Source organism: Diadema setosum, chromosome 19 (assembly GCF_964275005.1).
Source record: "Diadema setosum chromosome 19, eeDiaSeto1, whole genome shotgun sequence".
Classification (NCBI taxonomy): domain Eukaryota; kingdom Metazoa; phylum Echinodermata; class Echinoidea; order Diadematoida; family Diadematidae; genus Diadema; species Diadema setosum.
Window position 1 is genome coordinate 28,058,328 of NC_092703.1, and position 20,573 is coordinate 28,078,900.

The 20,573-nt window shown below is 38.4% G+C and overlaps 2 protein-coding genes across 2 annotated transcripts; both read right to left on the reverse strand.

The window, feature by feature from the left end:
* Positions 1 to 731: 731 nt before the first annotated feature.
* On the reverse strand, positions 732 to 9,663 carry LOC140242675 (probable U3 small nucleolar RNA-associated protein 11). Its single transcript, XM_072322434.1, has 8 exons — positions 9,525 to 9,663; positions 7,736 to 7,797; positions 6,906 to 7,008; positions 5,423 to 5,536; positions 4,930 to 5,026; positions 3,762 to 3,919; positions 2,575 to 2,685; positions 732 to 1,879 (listed from the first exon to the last, which is right to left on the reverse strand). The coding sequence occupies exons 1-8, from the start codon at positions 9,582 to 9,584 to the stop codon at positions 1,796 to 1,798; spliced, it is 789 nt and encodes a 262-aa protein (XP_072178535.1). The 5' UTR covers positions 9,585 to 9,663; the 3' UTR covers positions 732 to 1,795.
* Positions 9,664 to 10,854: 1,191 nt separating this feature from the next.
* LOC140242564 (GPN-loop GTPase 2-like) lies at positions 10,855 to 17,009 on the reverse strand. The gene is made up of 6 exons (XM_072322307.1): positions 16,885 to 17,009; positions 15,113 to 15,549; positions 14,585 to 14,741; positions 14,176 to 14,336; positions 13,113 to 13,243; positions 10,855 to 12,759 (listed from the first exon to the last, which is right to left on the reverse strand). Exons 2-6 carry the CDS (start codon positions 15,500 to 15,502, stop codon positions 12,675 to 12,677), a joined length of 924 nt encoding a protein of 307 aa, XP_072178408.1. The 5' UTR covers positions 15,503 to 15,549; positions 16,885 to 17,009; the 3' UTR covers positions 10,855 to 12,674.
* Between the last annotated feature and the right edge of the window lie 3,564 nt (positions 17,010 to 20,573).

Below are 20,573 nucleotides of genomic sequence, written 5' to 3' on the forward strand. Positions count from 1 at the left end.
CACACACACACAAACACAAACACAAACAATGTATTCAAAAAGTGCTCTAGGTGTGCCAGGCAGGGTGTGTACTTCAAAAATGTTTACAAATTTCACTTGTCTTTTGCTTTGATGTCACAGCCTCACTTCACAGCAGACCATAGGAGAGGACAAAGTTGTCTTCAATGCACATTAGCACTAAGAACACCGTTTTATTTATACAGCACCTTCAACCCTGCAGCCTGAAACCACCCACAGCGTTCTCTCAACAAAACCACAAAACTGAATGCAATCACCTTTGATTTTTGTTTGTGTGCGTGTGTGTGTGTGTGTGTTCATGACCAGTGTGAGGTGCACTGCGTAAGAAATTGTGTACATGCATTTAGAGGGACGGTAAGACATTGACTGGGATGAGGATTCAGATTTAACTTCTTAGAAATGTACAAAATGTTAAATGGCATATCATTCAAATAGAAATTCAAAGTTTATTTGATGAAAATCAGTTTTGAAATGGCCGAGATATCCAAAAACAAAGTAAAACAAAGTGATCTCAACAAAAGTTGCGTCCTACCTTTTATTAGGATCAATTTGTTTGGATATCTCAGCCATTTCAAAACCAATCATCATCAAAAAAACTTTGAATTCCTCTCAGAATGATATGCTCTTTCATGTTTCATAAGAGGTTTCTTACTAACTCAAAAAAAAAGTTGGAAACCCGAAGTCCCATGTTAACCAAAACTATATCACCCCTGCTACCCTTCCCTACCCACTCAGGTTTTTGTTGTTTTTTTCTAAACTCACACCAAAAGAGAAAAGGAAAGTATGAAATTTACTCATTTCTGTCAGTAATAGAGATTTTTCTCACAAGAAATCAACAGAGATATGACGGTAGGAGCATTTATATGATGGTATTAGGATTACATTTTAATACAGAATAGGGATAATTGTATCGAGCACAGATAACCAGCAAGAACAAGTAACCTTTCCAAAAGGAACTGTATCCATGATACAGAGACAGAATGTGAAGTTAGTATTCTCTAATTTCAAGAAGCAAGGTTTTAAAGCAATCTCCTATTTTGAGAGGATAACACACTGCACCTGTGATATGGCAGGCAATGATTACTGTATATTTAGCGAGTCTGATTTTCACAAATTGGGACTTTCCGACGATTTGGTTATTGGTTTATTTACGATCATGGAGTACAGTACTAAAGGAAGAAATGTATGCACACACGTCACATTCATGTCTGGATCAGAGTCAATATTTTCGCATGACTTTAAATTTGTGAAAAGCATCTGACTCATAAAATATGCGAAAATAAAAACCTCACAAAACATTTGCAGTATACAGTATATTACTATGTTTTTAATGTTGTAACTATCAGCCGGACTTGTGAAATTCACGAAATATAACCACTGTGAAATATAAAGTGTAGAAAGCAAAGACATTTGAAAAGAAAGTGAAAAAAAAAAGGAGAGGATCTAATAGGATATGGGGGTGGGGCTTGAAGTAGTCATCTTGGTCATACTTGTGCAATATTTAACAGTAGCATGTGGAACAAAAGATTTTCAAAAATGATTTGCCTTGAATTTGCATTGGGGAATAATGCTGCATGACATATTCCTGAAATCTTCACACTGATGATATTTGTATCCCCAAGCTTTCACACTGTAGAACATTTTCCCACAGCATATAGGCAGTCACCCTAGCAATGTTTTCGACCAGTCCTTCCTGCTGAATTCAAGCAAGTGTCCACATGACTATGATGTCTGAATGTTCATCAAAAGGAAGAAAAAAAAATCCCTCTGAGCTGTGTCATCTCTTGCGCTGGGTGTGGAATTTGTAGACAGGTGCTGATTCTGGTGTCTCCTCTTTGATAAGTTCCTTGCGAGCTTTTTCCTGCAAAGAAAAACAGCAAATTGATCCTAAATAATATATGATCTCCAGATGGGTTTGAAAAAACAAAAACAAATAATGGCCATACACAACATGCAAACTTTACACAGCTGCATGAGAGTGAGAAGTAGACAGAATTTCTACTCTGTTCTGATATTTTATATCAGGTTAATGACAGTGGCTTATATACTCTACATTCCTCTGAACATTTTAAGTATGATTTTGAAAAAGCTCCTGCAATTTAAGTAGAGTATGAACAATTTTCATAGTGTGTGAAGTAAGGAGGTTAACTGAACTTGCGTCAATCACACCGCCATATGTACAGTAGACTTTATCCCAGGTAAAAATTTCAACAATGAACTGCAACGTTCAAAGGATGCTACTCGATAAACACAGTCATCATTTCTCATATTTCTGATTCTGCTGATCTCTTGGACTTATTTCTTCATATTCAATTTGTTTGTGTTTTTTTTTTTCTCCTCCTTACATGATGTTGTCATAGACAACATGCAGTTGACCACTCAGCACCAGATATTGTATAATCCACTGTGAAACACTAATCTCCCGACTCAACATATAAGTAAAGGAAATACCTTACACAGAATTTCGCCATTACTGGTACTAGGTTTCCCAGTACCAGTAAGGAAGCTTCAGTTTTAAGAACAGTCATACCAAGACTCTGTCCAAATCCAGCTCACCTTGCTGTGTTTCTTGGCGGCCATCTTGTCAGCGATGATTCTGAGTTGCTTCTCCCTCTCGATCCTCTGGCCCAACTCCTGGTACTGCTTACTCTTCTCTCGGCCAAGGACCTGAAACAATGAAGCCAGATTAAGTTGACAGTGAGCACGGTATACAGACGGGCAATAGGCAATGCTTGTACGAACAGATGAACCCATTGAGGATGAGTCCCGAGTATACTCGGGCTAGTGACTATGGGAAATGTGTGTTGTAGCAAAATCAGCCCGTCCTCAACAGGTTAAGCAGTTGAGGACGAGTCCCGAGTATACTCGGGCAAGTGACTCCGGGAAATGCGTGTTGTAGCGTGTCGTAGTTGTAGACCTCCACATACCCATCTACTATCAGACAGAACCTGGTACTGTAAAACCACAAAATCTTTGCGTGCACGGAATTTTCATTGATGGGGAGCCAAGAATCACGCAAGTAAATTGCACATTAAATGCCAGAGACAATTCACAAAAAAGAATTTCTGGTTTTACATGTACATTACTCCTCACTGCGCCATATCTCATCCCATCATACTTGTAAAGAAGAGTCTAATGCACACAGGAAAAAATATTTTTTTGTTGAAATTTCCATTCAATAACTTCTTCTCATTCTCTGTCTTTTACAACTGAGATATTGCTTGCATTTTTATCAAAAAAATCACATACCCAATATTCTATTCTCAGACATCAAATTGTACATAGAGAAATATAGAGTTTTCTTGTATTACCACCTGCAAATTTCACTACTGACAAAGAAACACTCTCAAAGTCTTGGTAGTCTTTTGGTTTCTCTGACAACACTAAAGGCCCTATGTGAATTTGTGAATTTGCAATTGTCACTGCTGTTCCTTAACATATCTCCAACAGTTCATTATTTTGAACAAGAGAAATAGCATGTTTGCAAAATAGTGGTCCTGTTGCATAAAACTATGGTAACTCTGAAATCAATGGCAACTGCCATAGCAGCATTATTTCACAACCAATCCAAGCCAAGAAATCACTGATGGTTACTATTGACTCCAGAGTTAAGGTTGGTGGTAAAGTTATCATAATTTTATGCAAATGGGCCTAGGTCAGATTTAAGCTGATCCATGAAAAAGATGAGGTGATGCAACATTCTTCACTGCTGGCACTAGGTCATCTTCTGGCCAGGAAATTACCTGGAGACTTCCAGATGAGCTCGGCCCCTCCCCTGCGCCGCCCGCCATGGCCGCTATCATGGCAGGGTCGGACAGCATGCTGGTGGTGGGGCGGTTGTGGGTGCGGTGCAGGAGGGCTGGATGGGTGTCCAGGCGTTTGGCGAGGTCGATGTCTGTAGCTGTCAGTTGGAGGCAAAGGAGATGGCAAACATTTAGAAATGACTATGAAATGGCTGAGATACTATCACAAGTAACCAGAGAGAGAAAAACATAACAAAGTGAATACAAGAACAACTTTGATGAGAGGAATGAGGAAGAATTGCTCTCAAAGGACTATCTTCTAGCCCCCAAAAGAATGAAAATTTAAAAAAGCAATAACAAAAACATTGACTCCTACTGAAGGAGGCTTGCATCTCAAGAAGAGAGAATTTCAGCCTCATGGATAATAAAACTACCTTTAAAGGTAGGGAATCCCATTTGCACGCCTTAAATGAAGAGTTGTATAAATACAGTGGTATGTTGAAGAGAGTATAATTTTAGAAACTTCCATAAAGTATTGAAAGTGGAAGGTAACATTTAGAACATTTTTTTGACCATTAGATTTTGAACTGAATTGTTGTCAGGGCTCACCGTAAATTCCAGTACATTACTAGGCTACCTTTGCAGACCCATGTACTGCATGTGTGTCCATCATGTATATTTTGTGAAGAAAGTTCATCAACACTTACAAACATTTCTATATACATTCTTGCCACACACTCTATATGTTATTACATCAGCTCTTGTACTTTTAGATTTGTGTTTATAGATCACAAATACAGAAGAATGCAACAAAAAGGCTTAAGTGTGGCTGACACACAGAACAAGTGAGTAGTTGAGTTTTGTGCATTATTCAAATTTTAGATAACTCTTGACTTCCAAATTTCTAAGCAGTGGCCTAAGAAAGTCCCCCGAGGTTTATATTTAATGTTTTGCTGCATTTTGGGAGGTCTGTAAAAGGTATCCCCTACCTTTAACAGCCACTGGACTTAAAAATTATGACCGACCAGAGTTGACATTCAAAGTCATTGCATGCATTTTCCTCTTCCACTAAAAGATAAATTGAATGATGTGAGTCCAAACTGTACATGTCTTGGTATAAAAGTCCGAAAAGGAGGAAATGTTCACATATATTGGCTAAACTGCCTACCTTCTTTTCCAGAGTTCAGAAAAAATATGTGCTTGTTGCGTGGCTTGGCTTCAGCTTCTCCCAACATATGTAGACCGGATTTCAACTTCTCAATTTTCTGAGGAAAAAACAAGAATGAGACTAAAGATATCAAACAGACGTACTGTCAGGAGGAAAATAGGTTACTGGGCACAGCAAAAGCATTGGATGATCCTCACTCAATTTATGATACTGAGCAACTTTCACATCTGTTTGCTCCTTCTCTGCTAATGAAGACAACACATTTAAGAGTCACCTCACAGAGTAAGAAACAAATGAAGGTTGTCATCCACTTTCAAATATCTGTAACAACTTGACAGATAGGGAGATCAGGGTCATCAGAAATTATATTTTCACCAAGAAGACATCCCATAGAATGTGCTCATCATCAAGCTTATACACTGTAAATGAGCTGAATCTGCGACACCATGGTAAGAAGTGAACCTTTCCACATCACAAAGTACTGCCTCATTACCTTTGACTCGATGTTGAGCTTATGGTTGACGTATCTCAGGTCTTGGGTTTCCATCATCTTCATCTGCTCCTCTGTCACTGCTGATGCTTTCCTCCGCTTTGTGTGAACACCATCCTTGGAAACACACAAGGAGAGCAAAACTGATTCACCTTCATGGCATACTATAAACAGAATTATCAAACATATCTTTCAGGGAACACATGCACAGGGTTAGTTAATAAATGCAACCTAGTTTGAATTGCTTTTCATACCTGCATCAGTAATACCAACCTTATAAACAGCACTGCAATATTTTAAGGGCTGAAAAGGCATATTTTTGGTGGGAAAGCAGTATACCTTTCCTGCGTAGTAATACAATTTTGGAAAGAGACTGAGAGTATGTTTGTTTGTTTGTTTTTGTTTTTTTTTTTTGGGGGGGGGGGGGGGGACAGATCAATTACTGCAGCAATAGCAGCAAAAGAAGCAGTTGGCATTTCTATGACATGTATTGTAACTGACAAACTTTTCTTCAAAATGAACAAAGCAAAGTAATGATTTAGTCCACTGGATCACTTGAATTGAGTAAATGTTTAGTGATATCTGGGGCTAAAAGGGAAAGAAAACCAGAAAGTATTTACATAAAGAATGCCTCTGTTACCCAACATAGACAGAGGCATGAAAAACACAGAAATGCGAGAATTAAAAAAAAAGAAAGAAAAAAAAAGTACATTGCCAATACACTATAAATTTCCATTCCTTTTTTTTTTCCTTCTGTTTTGCAAAGAAATTACCTGGTATGCCCAGTACATCTTGATACTACAACATAAAGGTGGCAAGTGATCAGTTACACTGACACCTTTAGACATTACTGGTTGGTGGATCAAAGAATTACATGTACCGGTATATAAAATGCCTAATTCCTACACAAAATTCAAAGCAGCATACAAATGTAGCCTGGCAGACACACACACAACAAAAACCTTTGAGGTGTGATTTTAAATTGATTTGTTTTGGTAATTTCTTTCATTAAGTATGTGCACGAAATATACATTGTACATCCACTCAGGAACATATCAATACAATCATGATTTAAAGGGGATGGCTAGTAACTGATCAGTGGGAATCAGTGGGAATGCTGGGGGATGATTGTTCCAATCCTTGTGGGATTCGTTTAAGAGTACATTATATATCTATTCTTGTGTGAAAATTATTTGCTTCAATGTGGTCCCATATTCAGGTAATAAGCAGTTTAATCACCCCATCACTGTACAGTCACGCTAACCTGGAAACATTGAACTGCACATTACTTGAATATGAGACCATTCTGAAGCAAATAATTTTCACACAACAATAGATACATAATGTACTCTTAAATGAATCCCACAAGGATTGGAACAATCATCCCCAGCATTCCCACTGATTCCCACTGATCAGTTACTAGCCATCCCCTTTAAAGAAAAAAAAAAAAAAAGGAAGAAAGAAATGACTGTCTTTAGATACCTACCACCATTTGTGAGCTGATCATCTTGTAGTAGAATTCATCTGGATTTTTGTTCAGAGCCTTTCGTTTCAGCACTTTCAGAGCATCCTGCTTGCGGTGATAGTCCCTGGAATATGAGCAGAGTTTGTTTTAATCTGTGGACTTTACCCATTTCAATACTGACAAATTCAGTGCAGGACACTTTTCAAACTTTTGAGGGATCCTCACTACTTCTTTGTCTTTGTCTATCTAAAAGGGTTGGTACATGTAGTTCACAGTTGGAGAGATGGACTGTATGAATAAAGTCATTGTACACGTTCTCATTAGTCAGCAACATAATGCTGTGAAAAAAAAAAAAAAAAATCTTGAATCATCTTACACTGTTTGACTTCCAATGCAAAATTATATTTTGTTGCACAGGCAAAAGAACTTACAAAAGTGACATGAATCAACATGCTTTTTGCAACCTTAAACTTCAATGGACTATCACTGCACATGGTAATTGTTTGGTACACATCCATTTGATACATGAATAATGGACAGAGACACAATGTTGCACTATTTACCAAGATACACTCTTAGCATGACTGCATCCATAAAGAACTCCATGAAAACCTGTACAGGGGTAATTGAGATTATCTGTCACTTTTGCTTCTCCACTGCTAAATCTAGGGATAATGGCAGAGAATTCATATGTTACCTGTAAACAGAATAATTTGCAAACATAACATTTGATTGGTTCAAAACAATATAGTGGCATTAACAACTGATGACAAAAAACTTGAGGGTCTTGACAAAGCGAGCAATATTAGCACAAAACAAAAAGCCAGCATATCAATCATATCCCATCTTACTTTGCACGAAGTCTGTAGTCCTTCTTCTTCTCAAGCAATCCAAGTCTTGCTCGACTTGCTGGCTGCAAAGAGAAAAAAAATAAATAATCTAATGAGGGCTGCATTTGCCTGACAGGGACATTGCAAAAAATAAGGTTAATCTAAGAGAATGAATTCATGGTTAATTTACCTGCAGTAAAATAAGCAGAGTACATGTACAGTAAAACAAAAAAAATTCTTACTAGTCCATCTTAATTTTGCAAATTTTGCACGAGCCAACATTTGCAAAAATTAAAATGCATGTGAAAGTTCTTGTCCGTACTACTGCAAAGCAAGATATTTTAAACATTTTTGCGGTATGAAATTTTCGCAAATTGGAGCCAAGTGCCTGTTTAGTGGCATGGGATCTCTGCAAATTGTCACTGTCACTCAATGTATTGAGTGTAGACAAGAACTTTTGCATGCATTTTAATTTTGTGAATCTTGGCTCTTGCCAAATTAAAATGATGAACCTTCCATCTTTTAATACAGAAGTGCATTGAATACCAGTGGCAATTTGTGAAAAAAACAATAATGCCATGGAAAAGGGTGTTGGCTCCCATTTGCAAAAATTTCTAGCCACGAATATTTCTGTCATTATGAGTCTTACTAGTATTCTACAACAAGCTGCAGTGCAAGCAAGTCTGAACATAGACAGAAAAATCCATCTAGATCCAGAGGAGTTTATGACATCTTTTGACTTTACATGGTCCTCCTCTGAAGGCAGGTTCCACGAAGCCAGATAGTGTACGATGTAGTCTCTGCGGAACATATCCCCACTGATAAAATACAGACTGATCTTTTGGTCAAGTCTGAACAGAAGTAATGGTTATTACGACTAGTTTCTACTCTGAGTAAGCACGAGCACTAGGGCATTGCCATAACCCTTCCTCTTCTTCCTCTTCTTCAGGGATACTGTCCAACAATATTTAGTCCTAATCTCACTCCTTAGATGCTGATGGCTATGCAGGGGCTCATCGGACATGCCCTTGATGGCAGCCAAAGACTTTGCCTCATTAGGCATTAGACATTTTTTTCCACTAGCATGTGTGTGCATAAAATGTGCAGTGGTTTTTTTTACCTTGATGCGTATTAAACATACACAAATATCACTTTATCACAGAGATATTCCAATAATATAACTTTATCATGCTTTTTAAATACACAACTGCTTCTTGAATGAATACTAATATGCTTATTTGCTTTGAATATAACAATATGCTTCTTGAATACACAAGACAAGTGACACAAAATATGAGGAAGGTACAACACAACAGGCTATAGCACAGGTGGTTGTGGTGGTACTGACACTGTGGTGGCACTGACTTGGTGTAGCTATACCTCTAGATTCTAGTAGATCATGATTAAATGCTAGACCACCATATCATTCATAATCAATTGTTAGATTTCTAGACCTCAATTCTCTTCGCAGTTTGACTAAAAAAAAGAAAATTTCAATAAAATAATGGTCTTATCGTCATAAAAACTTAACTGGCAAAAGCACAGGTTTACTTGTTGAAGTATTTGTTATGAAGAATATACTGTCTACTGTATGTTTTGGTACATTAACATTATGATTAATATGACAAGCTGAATAATGATGAGGAGGATCGAGGAAGAAGTAAATTTCTAGTGCGTTGCCGTTGCGTTGGTATAAAACGGTAAACAAAACGTGTGGGACTAAGGTAACATATGAACAGCAGTAGAGCCTTCAAATTCCGAGTAAAACGTCTGCATTTGCTTTGCGCTCAAACAAAATAACGTAACTGACCTGCGATCTCTCCCGATGGCTCTTCTGAGCCGATTTTTGTGCTTTCCGGTAAGATGACATGGTTAGTACAAATTTCTGGTAAATTCAAAAGCCAAGCCACACCACACACATAGAATCGTGGAGTTCTATTACGCATCCCATATCCGCGCATGGCTTTCGCAACGGGCAACACACACAACCTTTTACACACAACACACGCGCTACGCGTCCGTACGTGCTGTAAAAAGAACTGCGTAATCTCGGCATAAGGAAACTCGCCCACCATTGTCACATTCTCTGCCCCCGGGACCACAAATTTCTTGTAGCTAAATGCTCTACATCTATGGATAGCTTGTTATGACCTGTTGTCCTAACCATATGGAAGATTTTTCTACTGAGTAATCGAGTTTGATTCTTGTTTTCAGTTATGTTATGATTTTGGTGTTGATGTGTGCAAGAATTAACACTAGTGTTTAACCGCCTGGCTGCACGTGTGAATGAGGGGTGCAGATTCTCACCTCGAAAATGATTTAATTATTTATGGTTTGACAAACTACACGAACAATAATGGAAGTGTACAGAAACAGCTAGAGGCAGATTTAGGCTACTGCAAATGTATATTTTCATACAAACAGTTAAACCCCCCAAAAAACAAACAAACAAAAAAACAAAAAACAGGCTGTATAATAAACATGATTCAAGGAGACCAGAGGAAAAAAGACATTGAAGACAAAGACTGCACAATCAGAAATAGGTACTGGCATATATGTTTGACATAATTATTGATTGCCATGCCCAAATGGAATCATTGCATATGTACATATATTGAAGCAGATGTTGAGCTATGATGTGCATTGGTATGTGGTCTAGCCAGTTACTAGTATCTGGGCTATTCAGTTTCTTGTACAGTACTGATATCATCAGTTGTGAGTTGTACATAATACATGTACATTCATGTTTTGAGTTCAATCTGTACAAATTGGATTAACCAGAGTTATCGTCCATTTAAAAATCAACAATTCTTCAATTGGTATGCTTGCTAGGTACACTACATGTGACATCAAGTTCAATAAACAACTTTTCACACAGACACTTACACAAAGTACAATTCGAACTTCCATGACTGTTCATAATATATTTTCACTGTTTTTATTTTTCAATCCTTTTACACATTCATATTCATTTTATCAATCCATATTTCACCTGAATCATACAGGTAATGTATAGTCGTCAATTTTTAAGAGTGAGGCTGGACCTGGAGGATAACCATGAATTTATTTATATATATATATATATATATATATATATATATATATATATATATATATATATATATAAATTTATGGTTCTCCTCCAGGTCCAGCCACACTCTTAAAAATTGACGACTATACATGTGTGTGAACAAGGCCAGAACACATCAAGAGCAATGATGAAAATGTGCTTCTGCTGAAACCTCAAAGAAGAAGTGTGTATTTTTTCCTAAGAATGTATAAAACACAAGTATTATCAAGATATTTGAAGCTGCAATACTAGCTGCAAATACTGATAATTTACACTTTGTGTCAAATTCTATCAAGACTTCCTTCTCTTTTGTAGATGATTGAGGATATAATTTCTTTGAAGTGTTTGGCGAACAATAACAAAGAGACTAAAAATGATTCATTCTTGCATTGGTTTTGGTTTTTGCTTTGTTTTTACATTGGCAATGGGATCAAAGCTAAGAAGTACACCTGTACAGCAGAAGAACAAACTAGAAATGTCGCTACAGCGACTGGTTATACCCCCGCCAAACAACATTTCATAAGCTTTGGTCAAAACAACATTTCATAAGCTTTGGTCAAAAAACTGAGGAAGTAGTTAAATCCGCAAGATCTTTCCTTGATCTTCTGCCATTAATATGCCGTTACCATGGCAATGTACTTTCGGGTACTGTCGAAAAATGCGTCTTGCACATCTACAACCAAAGGCACACATCTGTACCAAGTTTCATGGAAATTGGGCAAAAACTGAGGAAGTAGTTTGCAACACAAAATTTTCCATCATTTTGGCTCATAATATGTGAGCGTGTTGGCACTGAGGAAGTAGTTCACGACGCAAAATTTGCAACGGACCGACCGCCCGACCGACCGCCCGACCGTCCGCTGATTCCTATATACCCCCTTCAAACTTCGTTTGGCGGGGGTATAATGATTACATCCAATCTGAAGTCTCTCAATATATATCAAGGGAAAATCTCATCAGTCTGCTTTACTACCCATACCACCAGATCTTTACATTATACTGTAACTGTGGACTGGCTTACCAATGCATTCAATTCCATAGATACTGTATTTCTCCACTAAAAAAGGTCTAGTTACACTGAGGTGAAGGTTAATGCCTGCAAAGGATGCCATGATGTGTGTTTCTAATGAGTTGATACTACTTTGTACATGCACTTAGCGCACTGCTCCTCTCTTGATAGGGGTGTCAAAATGAGGGTGTGTTTCTACACCTGGTTTGAATCATCCCTCTAACACCCTACTCTGCAAATCTTATCTTCCCCAAAAGAGTGGGAAATTGATGACTTCCTTTCTGTGAGGAGAGGTTGACATGGCAAGAAATCTCCAGGCACTAACTGATGAAAATCTATATTACTGTATACGCCGAAATATTTCGCGAGGTTTTTATTTTCGCGAATTCGGGAGTCAGGTGCTATTCGCGAAATTAAAGACACACAAAAATATTGACTCTGATCCCGATGTGAATGTGACGTACGCGTGCACACTTCTCCATTCAATACAGGCCTCCAAGTTTGCGAATTTAACCACTCGCGATATTGCCGAGAATTCCCGATTCGCGAAAATTTAGACTCGCTAAATATATGGCGTGTACAGTATACCAGACACAAAGGAATAGTCCTGTCCATCCTCTCTGTCATCATGAAGAATCCAGTACCATGCAACCGTCTCAAATATTCCTGGAATGTCCCTGGAGCAAGAGAAGGAGGCAAACATGCTCAGATTATTTGCCACTTGCTGCAGTTTGATGCACAGATAGCATTGATGGACATTTTTCATTCCATCAAGATACTGCTGCCGTCATCATTTGATTACGGTTCTTTGCATTTCACTCAAGTTTGCCCTCGATGGCAGCACAATTCTGAACAAGCGCATCCACCCACTTCTCATGCTGTCACGTATCCATCTGATCTTGACTTGTACCTGGGGCTGCGCTTGCTGCGGGTTTCTCCATGTACTTCTCCTGAACACTGGCAGTCCTGTTGTATCATACCTGTTAAGGAAAATTCTCTTCACTCTGGGAATCAGGTTACATGTACTACATACTTGCATACACAATTGAACAAGAAATAAAAATTGACAGAGCAAAAGAGATTTAATATTTGTTGCCACAAGATCATGTCGCTTATCAAGTCTGGCATGCCATTTTTTTTTTTCTTTCTCTCTATTTGATGGATCTATATCTATATGAAAATCACGGCACTGATGAAAAAAAAAATGCTGTGCAATGGACGATGCAGTACATTGTCACCGTTTGATGGTGCATAAAGAGCAGAGATTCTAAAGATCTACAGCAAAACACATGCAACAAGCTGCTTCATACAAAGGATACTTGAAGAACTCGAAGTCGGCTCCCACTGCACATGACATCAGCGTCTGCAAGTTACGCTCCTCCAGATCCCCAAAGACATACCCATTGGCCTTGTCGATGGTCTTCACAACATGCAGGACACTCTCCTTGTCCTGGTTTTGGGAGACAGAAATAGATACAAAGGTAAATAGAAAATTATGAAAGATCAGTATTTTTAATTGCTGAAAACTGTGACTGTGCATATCTCCACTGTAATAACACATCTGGATGGAATGGTGTACAGTACACATTCATCATTCAGGCACGCCCAATAGCAAGACAAGTTCCTTCCTAATGAGTTGGTGTACACTTGCAGTGAAAGCTAAATGCTAATTTGCACATAAAGTTGAAGCTATCTGCTACATTCGGTATGTCAATCATGAAGACAAAAAACAAAATGAGAAGATAAAAAAAGAAAATTATCCATATCACTAAAAGCATGCACATTGAATTCTAGGGAGTGGAAGGGATACTCAGCACCATGTCCCATATGGCTTGACTTTCACAATATTGTCTGAACCAATTCTTCAGCATGCAATTTAGAAATTCAGTTTTCACAATTTGCATTCATTCCTTTAATGTGCAGTAGTTGTCAAATAAAAAGGCATACTCTGAAAGAAAAAAAAAATCACTCATTTGACAAGCTGTGATTCTCCTTTACTCTATCAAGAATGTTGATCTGTATGTGCATGTAGTAATGTACAAAATAATGATAATGATGATGATGACAACAACGATAATGATAATAATAATAATGATGATGATGACAACAACAACGATAATAATGATAATAATAATGATGATGATGATGATGATGATGATGATAATAATAATAATAATAATAATAATAATAATAATAATAATGATAATGATAATGATAATAGTAATAATAATCATGACAATGATAACAATGACCATAGCAATAACAGAAACAGCAATAACAATAATGGGCTCATCTAGGCACCAATCTACCCATCCTTCCATCTACACTTTTAACTCACACATCACAGGGCTACCTAGACAGCTGTCCCTCTGTCAAACCAACCTGTATGTTTAGAGTGAGAAAGGACACCAGACTGTAGTCCTCCACCACACCTATGAGGGCTTCATTCAGTTTCTTGAATCGCTTCAGGAACGGGTCCGCCTCCAGATGGGACAGCAGGTAGCCCAGGTCCAGGACTTCCGTGTAAAAATCCAAGTTGAAAGCTGCCACAACACGAGTGAAATGAAGCAAAACAAACAATTGATATCACTAACAATGGATCGGCAGCCTGCAAGTGGGAGAGTAGAGTTAATTTGCCAGATGAATTTTGGCCTCAGATATCAACTGCAAGAGATTTATTCATTTGTCTTTCTCATGTGGAATTGACAAATAGGAACAGGAAATTTTCCTATGTGGTAGCAGTGAACGACCCAACAACAATGCCCCATAATGCAGTCTAACATGTTCTCACCTAGTCTGCCGTACTGCTCGACCAGGTCTATCTTGGACAGGACGTTGACGTGAGGAAGCTCCAGCTGCAGCATGGTCGAGAGGGAGGTGAAGAGGACGCTGATGAACTTGGCTGGGTCGCTGCAGTAGTGCGAGTCCACAAGATGGACCGAGACCAGCTGTGTGAGAAAAAGTTCGAATGAAATAGAGGAAGAGTCCAATTACATGTTCTTTGTTTGTTTTGTTTGTTTAGTTTTTGTTTGTCTGTTTGTTTGTTGGTTGTTGTTGTTGTTTTATGTTCATTACCAACACGCCATTAGACATAAATCAATGAAGAAAGATGAAATTGATATTATAGTCACAGGCGACTCCCATTATAATGAGTCAAAGTCCTCAGGATTAGCAGTTTTCTTTCGTTATAATGCCAAAATTCTGTTACGGGCGAACATTTAATGTATATTTTAAAGATATAAAGATAACTTGAGGATGTGAATTCTTACTTACAAAATTTCATTATAACTGTGTTTGTTATTACAAGAGCACCCTTTACCTTGAATTGCCACTTCTGGAGTTGTGTTACGATGTTCCTGACTGAGTTGTGGTGCGTATACAGCTCCACCTGGCCTGGGCAGTCAAACAGGAGGTAGTGGTCTTTGAGAGCATCCAACTGGTTCTTGAGCCAGTCCAGGTTCTTCTCCAGGTACTCCATGCAGTAGACCAGGCCCCCGTTTGGTCCCAGCCTCAGCTTCTCCATGACGTCCGCCAGAGTGACGAGGTCCGAGATATCGACGCTGGCCTGGTACGGGAGGAAGTCATTGGCTGGGTCCAGGTTCACTATCGCCACCTTGCGCCCTGTCTGCGACAGAAACTCCTTCATCCCCGTGCAGTAAGTGGTCTTGCCCGAGCCAGGTGGACCTATTACTAGCTGGGCAAATGCCATCTTGATTTTTTTTTTTTTTTCCTGATGCCGATGGCTTATTCCTGCAGCTGAAGAGTGTGAACATTAAAAGAATTAAAGATGTGAAAGCTGGGTATAGCAATATCATCATATACACTCTGATGAAGCCATTAAATCGTCACAAGTTACTATTATCTCACATCCTTACAACAACTACAGGAAAACACGAAACTTTTTTTTTTTTTTCAGGGCCTTATTCAAGATGGCTGCTAAGGATGAAGAATGGACTTGTAGATAAGATGGCACAGGAAATTAAAACCCACAATTGTCAAGTATTTTAGAATGATGCACGCATATGGCGTAAAAATTATACATATATGTATACATATATATGTAACAAAAATGACACGATGTTGCGCTGATTAAAACATAAGATGAACAGGGTTTGTTTTAAATGATTTCAAAAATGTTTTGAAGCATTTGAAACAATAAAAAGACAGAAAAATCTAAAAAATTGGCATAAATGAATCTGAACTTTTTTTTGCTGTTTGCTATTGAACATACAATGTAATCTGGATCAATATCATTGTAAATGAGTTTAGAATGTTAAGGCCTGCATCTGACAATTTCTGTTTGAGAGTGCCTCTGAAAGAAGCAGGTTGAATTTGACTTGCTGTTTTTGGACTTGGGAAGTTGTGCTTGTTGAAGAGTTCTTACTTAGTAAGTGGTTGAATTTATAGAAGGCCTGCAGGTATGAAGTTAGTATGGAATACTAGTCTAGAAATAGACACAGACAGCCAATAACAAACCATCATTGGGCAATTTCTAAAAAAAAAAAAAAAAAAAAAAAAGAGAGAGAAAAAAGAAAAATTGTATTATTGCAAAGTGTAAATAGCACTAGCACTAGCACTAGAGATTCTAGGTCAACACAGGACACGTCAACAAGCTTGGTCTGCCTCCCTGGTGCCATGATAATCAACCTGTTGATTGCAGGCATCTTCGGCAAGACAACTCTTGACTCTACACGCACGATTATCTGATTATCTAGTTTAGAAGCTAAAATGATTCATTGAACGGTCCACGGTCATAATGTTTGTCGTCAGTCTAACCGCAGCAGCAGCGGGCCCAACACGTACCGTTACAGCGCCCCGCGCCGGGGTTATAGTCAGTCATTCTTCAATTTCATGCTAGAACTGGGTACTAACTAGAAATGCGAGGCAGTCATAAATTGCTTTGGGAATAAAATACTCGTGAAATAGGCCCCACCATCACCACTGCACTGTGCACGAAAGACTACATGTGGGACTGAGCATCCATTATTCCTTTGATCGAAACTCCCTAATCTGAAAACAGCTGTCTGAAATACAAACTAGATATAGACGTACTACGTATTCCAAGAAAATACCGCAAAATAACTGGCATACTCGTGAAATAGGCCCCACCACTGCGTGTGCGTACAAATACTACGGCGGCACGCCTGTTTATACTCGTGAATTCAGCCCCACCGTGTGGCGTTCATCGGTAGATAAGCACGGCGGTGGGGCTTTCTTCCACAGTATAATACCACGTATGCGCGGCAGGGACAAATTACGGGCCGCGGCATTATTGATTGTGACGTAATCGACCTTGATAGCATAAACAATTTATCGTTTATGATCCCTGCATTTTTAATTACCCCTATATTGAATAAGCACTAAATAAAAGAAAAACAAAAAAGGGTGGAAAGTATAGGTATCTTCATTTCATACATATTCATGTCTTTAAAACACTCCAGTCATAGTTGCAAAATCTCACTAATAATTCCATATAAGTAGTTATTTTTGCACCCTTAATTTCATGCATTAAATATCAACTTATGTCAATTATTTTTACGTCATCGTAATAGTATAAATAACATTTTTTGGGATTTTTTTATATTTATTCCTCTTGGATTTGAATGAAAGAGGTCATGCCTGCCTGTTTCGTGCAATCGGTTTCCATCTTAGAATTTTTTGCTTATCTACCCATTCTCCTAAAGAAGAGGTATAATAGCGTCTCGTGAGCCCGATGGGCTACTAAAATCAGAGCTATTGTGTTGCTAGCGTTAATTTTGGGGGATATCGAGGTGACATGATTATGATCTCCGGTGAAGTTAGTTTTTGTGTAATAACGTTTTAGATAGATTGCACTTGGTATTACATTTTTTTCCCTTTAGGGGAAAAATACAAGATACTTTCCCGATGTAAGAGCCGCAGAATTTTATTTTTATCGGAGTGGCGCTCGCGCTTCCGCCTTGTGCGTAGGCGCAGAGATTCAGTCCCACATCGTTCGTTGTTTGACGCTTGAACGTGCATTTTGGCGCATGCCTATGGCAACTGCGTTATGTCGTGCTATTTTGTAGGTTAGGCTGGTTTTTGTGCAGAATGCATCCTTTGCTGCATGGTTCCTTGGTTAATAAGGTTTTGTTAAAACATGAAAGTTCTGTGTGAAGTCGGATACTGCTTTGGCTTGCTTACGAGAGGGTCTGAATCTAAGCTGCTAAAGTCTCACTTTATGTACAATTTTGCTCTGGGATAACTGTGTACTGTAGTGTATGTAGTCTGGATAACCAGTACTAGCTTCTAAATATGAATGTTTTTTTTTTTTTTTTTTTTTTTTTAAGATTTATCAGTTTAGGCAATTTGTAATATCTGTCCAGGCGTCGATGTTCTATAACCTTACTAAATTACCTTCAAGTCTCCATACCATGGACCTGGTAACGGTGGTTCAGGCATGCTTTTGTGGATTTAAGCCTATACAAATGCCTTCAAGAAATTGGAAAAGGAGTACATAATAGGTAGATTTGATATAGATTCGTCTATATTATATACTGTATGTGATATTTGTGAGTAGGGCCTATTATCAGTATGGTTGCACATTTGCCTTCAGCTTTTGCAATGTTTATATCCACTCATTCCAACACAATGATGATGGGCAAGGTGAAATTGTTTACCAATGATGATATAATGACAAAATATGACATTGATGCAATCAATTGCTAATTGAAAAAAAACAACAACAAAGAATGAAAATATAGTGCTTTATATTTTTTAGGTGCACATAAATTAAATGTGCCCATGACCCTTAAGTGTGAAAAGTATCTACTACAATACTCGGTAACATACATATAAGAGAACACCCTGTCCATAATATTCAACCATAAGCACTTGTCACCTCATATTTGTCGCTGTGGTGGACTTGCGTTCTGCAAGGACGTCTTTGGGATGTCTTTCTTGGGTTACATCGTTTTCTTGTAACCCAACAAATGACTAAAATAACACAAGAAGACTGGAAGAAAAAAAAAAAACAACAACAAAGAGCCAGTACATGTAATGTTGCAACTGTATTCTAACGAGAGTACTGTAGCAACCTCAGGCTATGGTCATCATCCACCCACACTTCTAGCTGCTTATTTGTATTTTTTCTGTTTTAAGCTATGCCAGAGTTAGAATGCGTTTGACATAAAAATATTGCAGGTACCATGGTAGTGGTACTAGTCATTCTAGTAGAGAGTGACATGAATTTGGTGTGATGCTGAGACTTGCAAACATTTTCATATTTTTTTTTTTTTTTTGCTGCCTGCAATGGAGAATATCATTCATTTACAGTACTAAATATAGGGACTGTTGGAATATCATTTTGGTCTCAAGAAAGTGACAGAGTGCATGTGGTTTACTTTTTTATTTTTTTTAATCAGTTATCAATGTTAATGAATTCAACATCACAAACAACAGTGTTACACGACCTGAAAGAGTATTCAGCTACAGGTAGTGATGTATGTTAACTTTCCATCCACTGCTCATAAAAAAAAAATTAGCTGCTGCACAGATGTAATTTCCTTCTTACTTGAATAAGGAAGTACATGTACAGATTTATGCTAAAACATGTACCGGTACTAAATAATGCAGTTGGTGCAATGGATGTGGGTGAGGTTGTTTGTTTTGTTGTTGTTTTCAGTGAGCAAAGCAACGAAACGTGCAGATGTAAATATATGTAGAGGTAGTAAAGTACTGCTGTGTGATGGCGTTGAACAATTAAGTCTTGAACTGTGGATACTATGCTTGCAGTGCACACATATTTAGAAGACTTCAACATGACTTGAATGAGCGCTTTATGAGTGGGGGGGGGGGGGCTATCAATTGAAACTTTTCAACAAAGCTGATAATTAAACAATAGCAATAAAAATGAAATAAAAACAAGGTGATCAACATGTTTCAATAGGGCGTGCTACAATTAACACTAATCACAATGTCGTGACAAAGACAACAGAGAAATTCTTGAGACTGCTGAATGCTAAATGTGTCAAGATTAATTTTGCCTCGACACTTTGCGAGATTTCAAGTCAGTGCTGGTCAGTCAGCCTGGACTTTACTGCTCTCTCAAATGAAATTGTTGGCAAACTAATGTTTTGTTTTTTCTGTCAACTGATGGTGCAATGGTAATGAACATGGTTGAAATGATGAGCAGTCAATGGCGACTGATGGACAGACATCTGACTGCCTTAGCAGTGCTATATAAATAGTGTTGTCCGCTTGGCTTTTGTGCACTGTCACTGGTGTGCAAAGTGAACTGTGCAGTCTTTGTAAAAGTTATGTGTTCTCTCCTGTTAGCTGTACAGTCAAGTCGTTTTTCATTTGTGGAAGTTTTGATTGTAACAGTAGTAGCACGATGTACCGGTACAGGAGTTCGTGGGATGAATTACTGGCACAATCCTTCCGTAACCTTGGCCACCACCCGCCCCTCTGGCCCCGGCCCGCGGCGCTCGGCTCGGCGGTCGACTGTAAAGTAACCCGCGCCGCCCGTGTCGCCGCGGCCCGTGTGGTGACCATATATTTGATTTGCCGTAAAGTGTAAATCGAACTGCCCTGAGCAGTGCACAAGGTCAAATTCAAGGGTAATAAATGATTCGCAAAAAAATTCTAAGATGAACAGGAACCACATGAACTTAACAGGAATGTCCTGAATAATGTTAAACAGGCCATCACATTTCACAGAAAAATCCCGTCGAAACACCGAAAAAGTGAAGAAAATAAGCTGAAAATTGATCGTAATTACGATCCTCTCTGTGTGTCCCATGGGACCAACTCGTCATGAC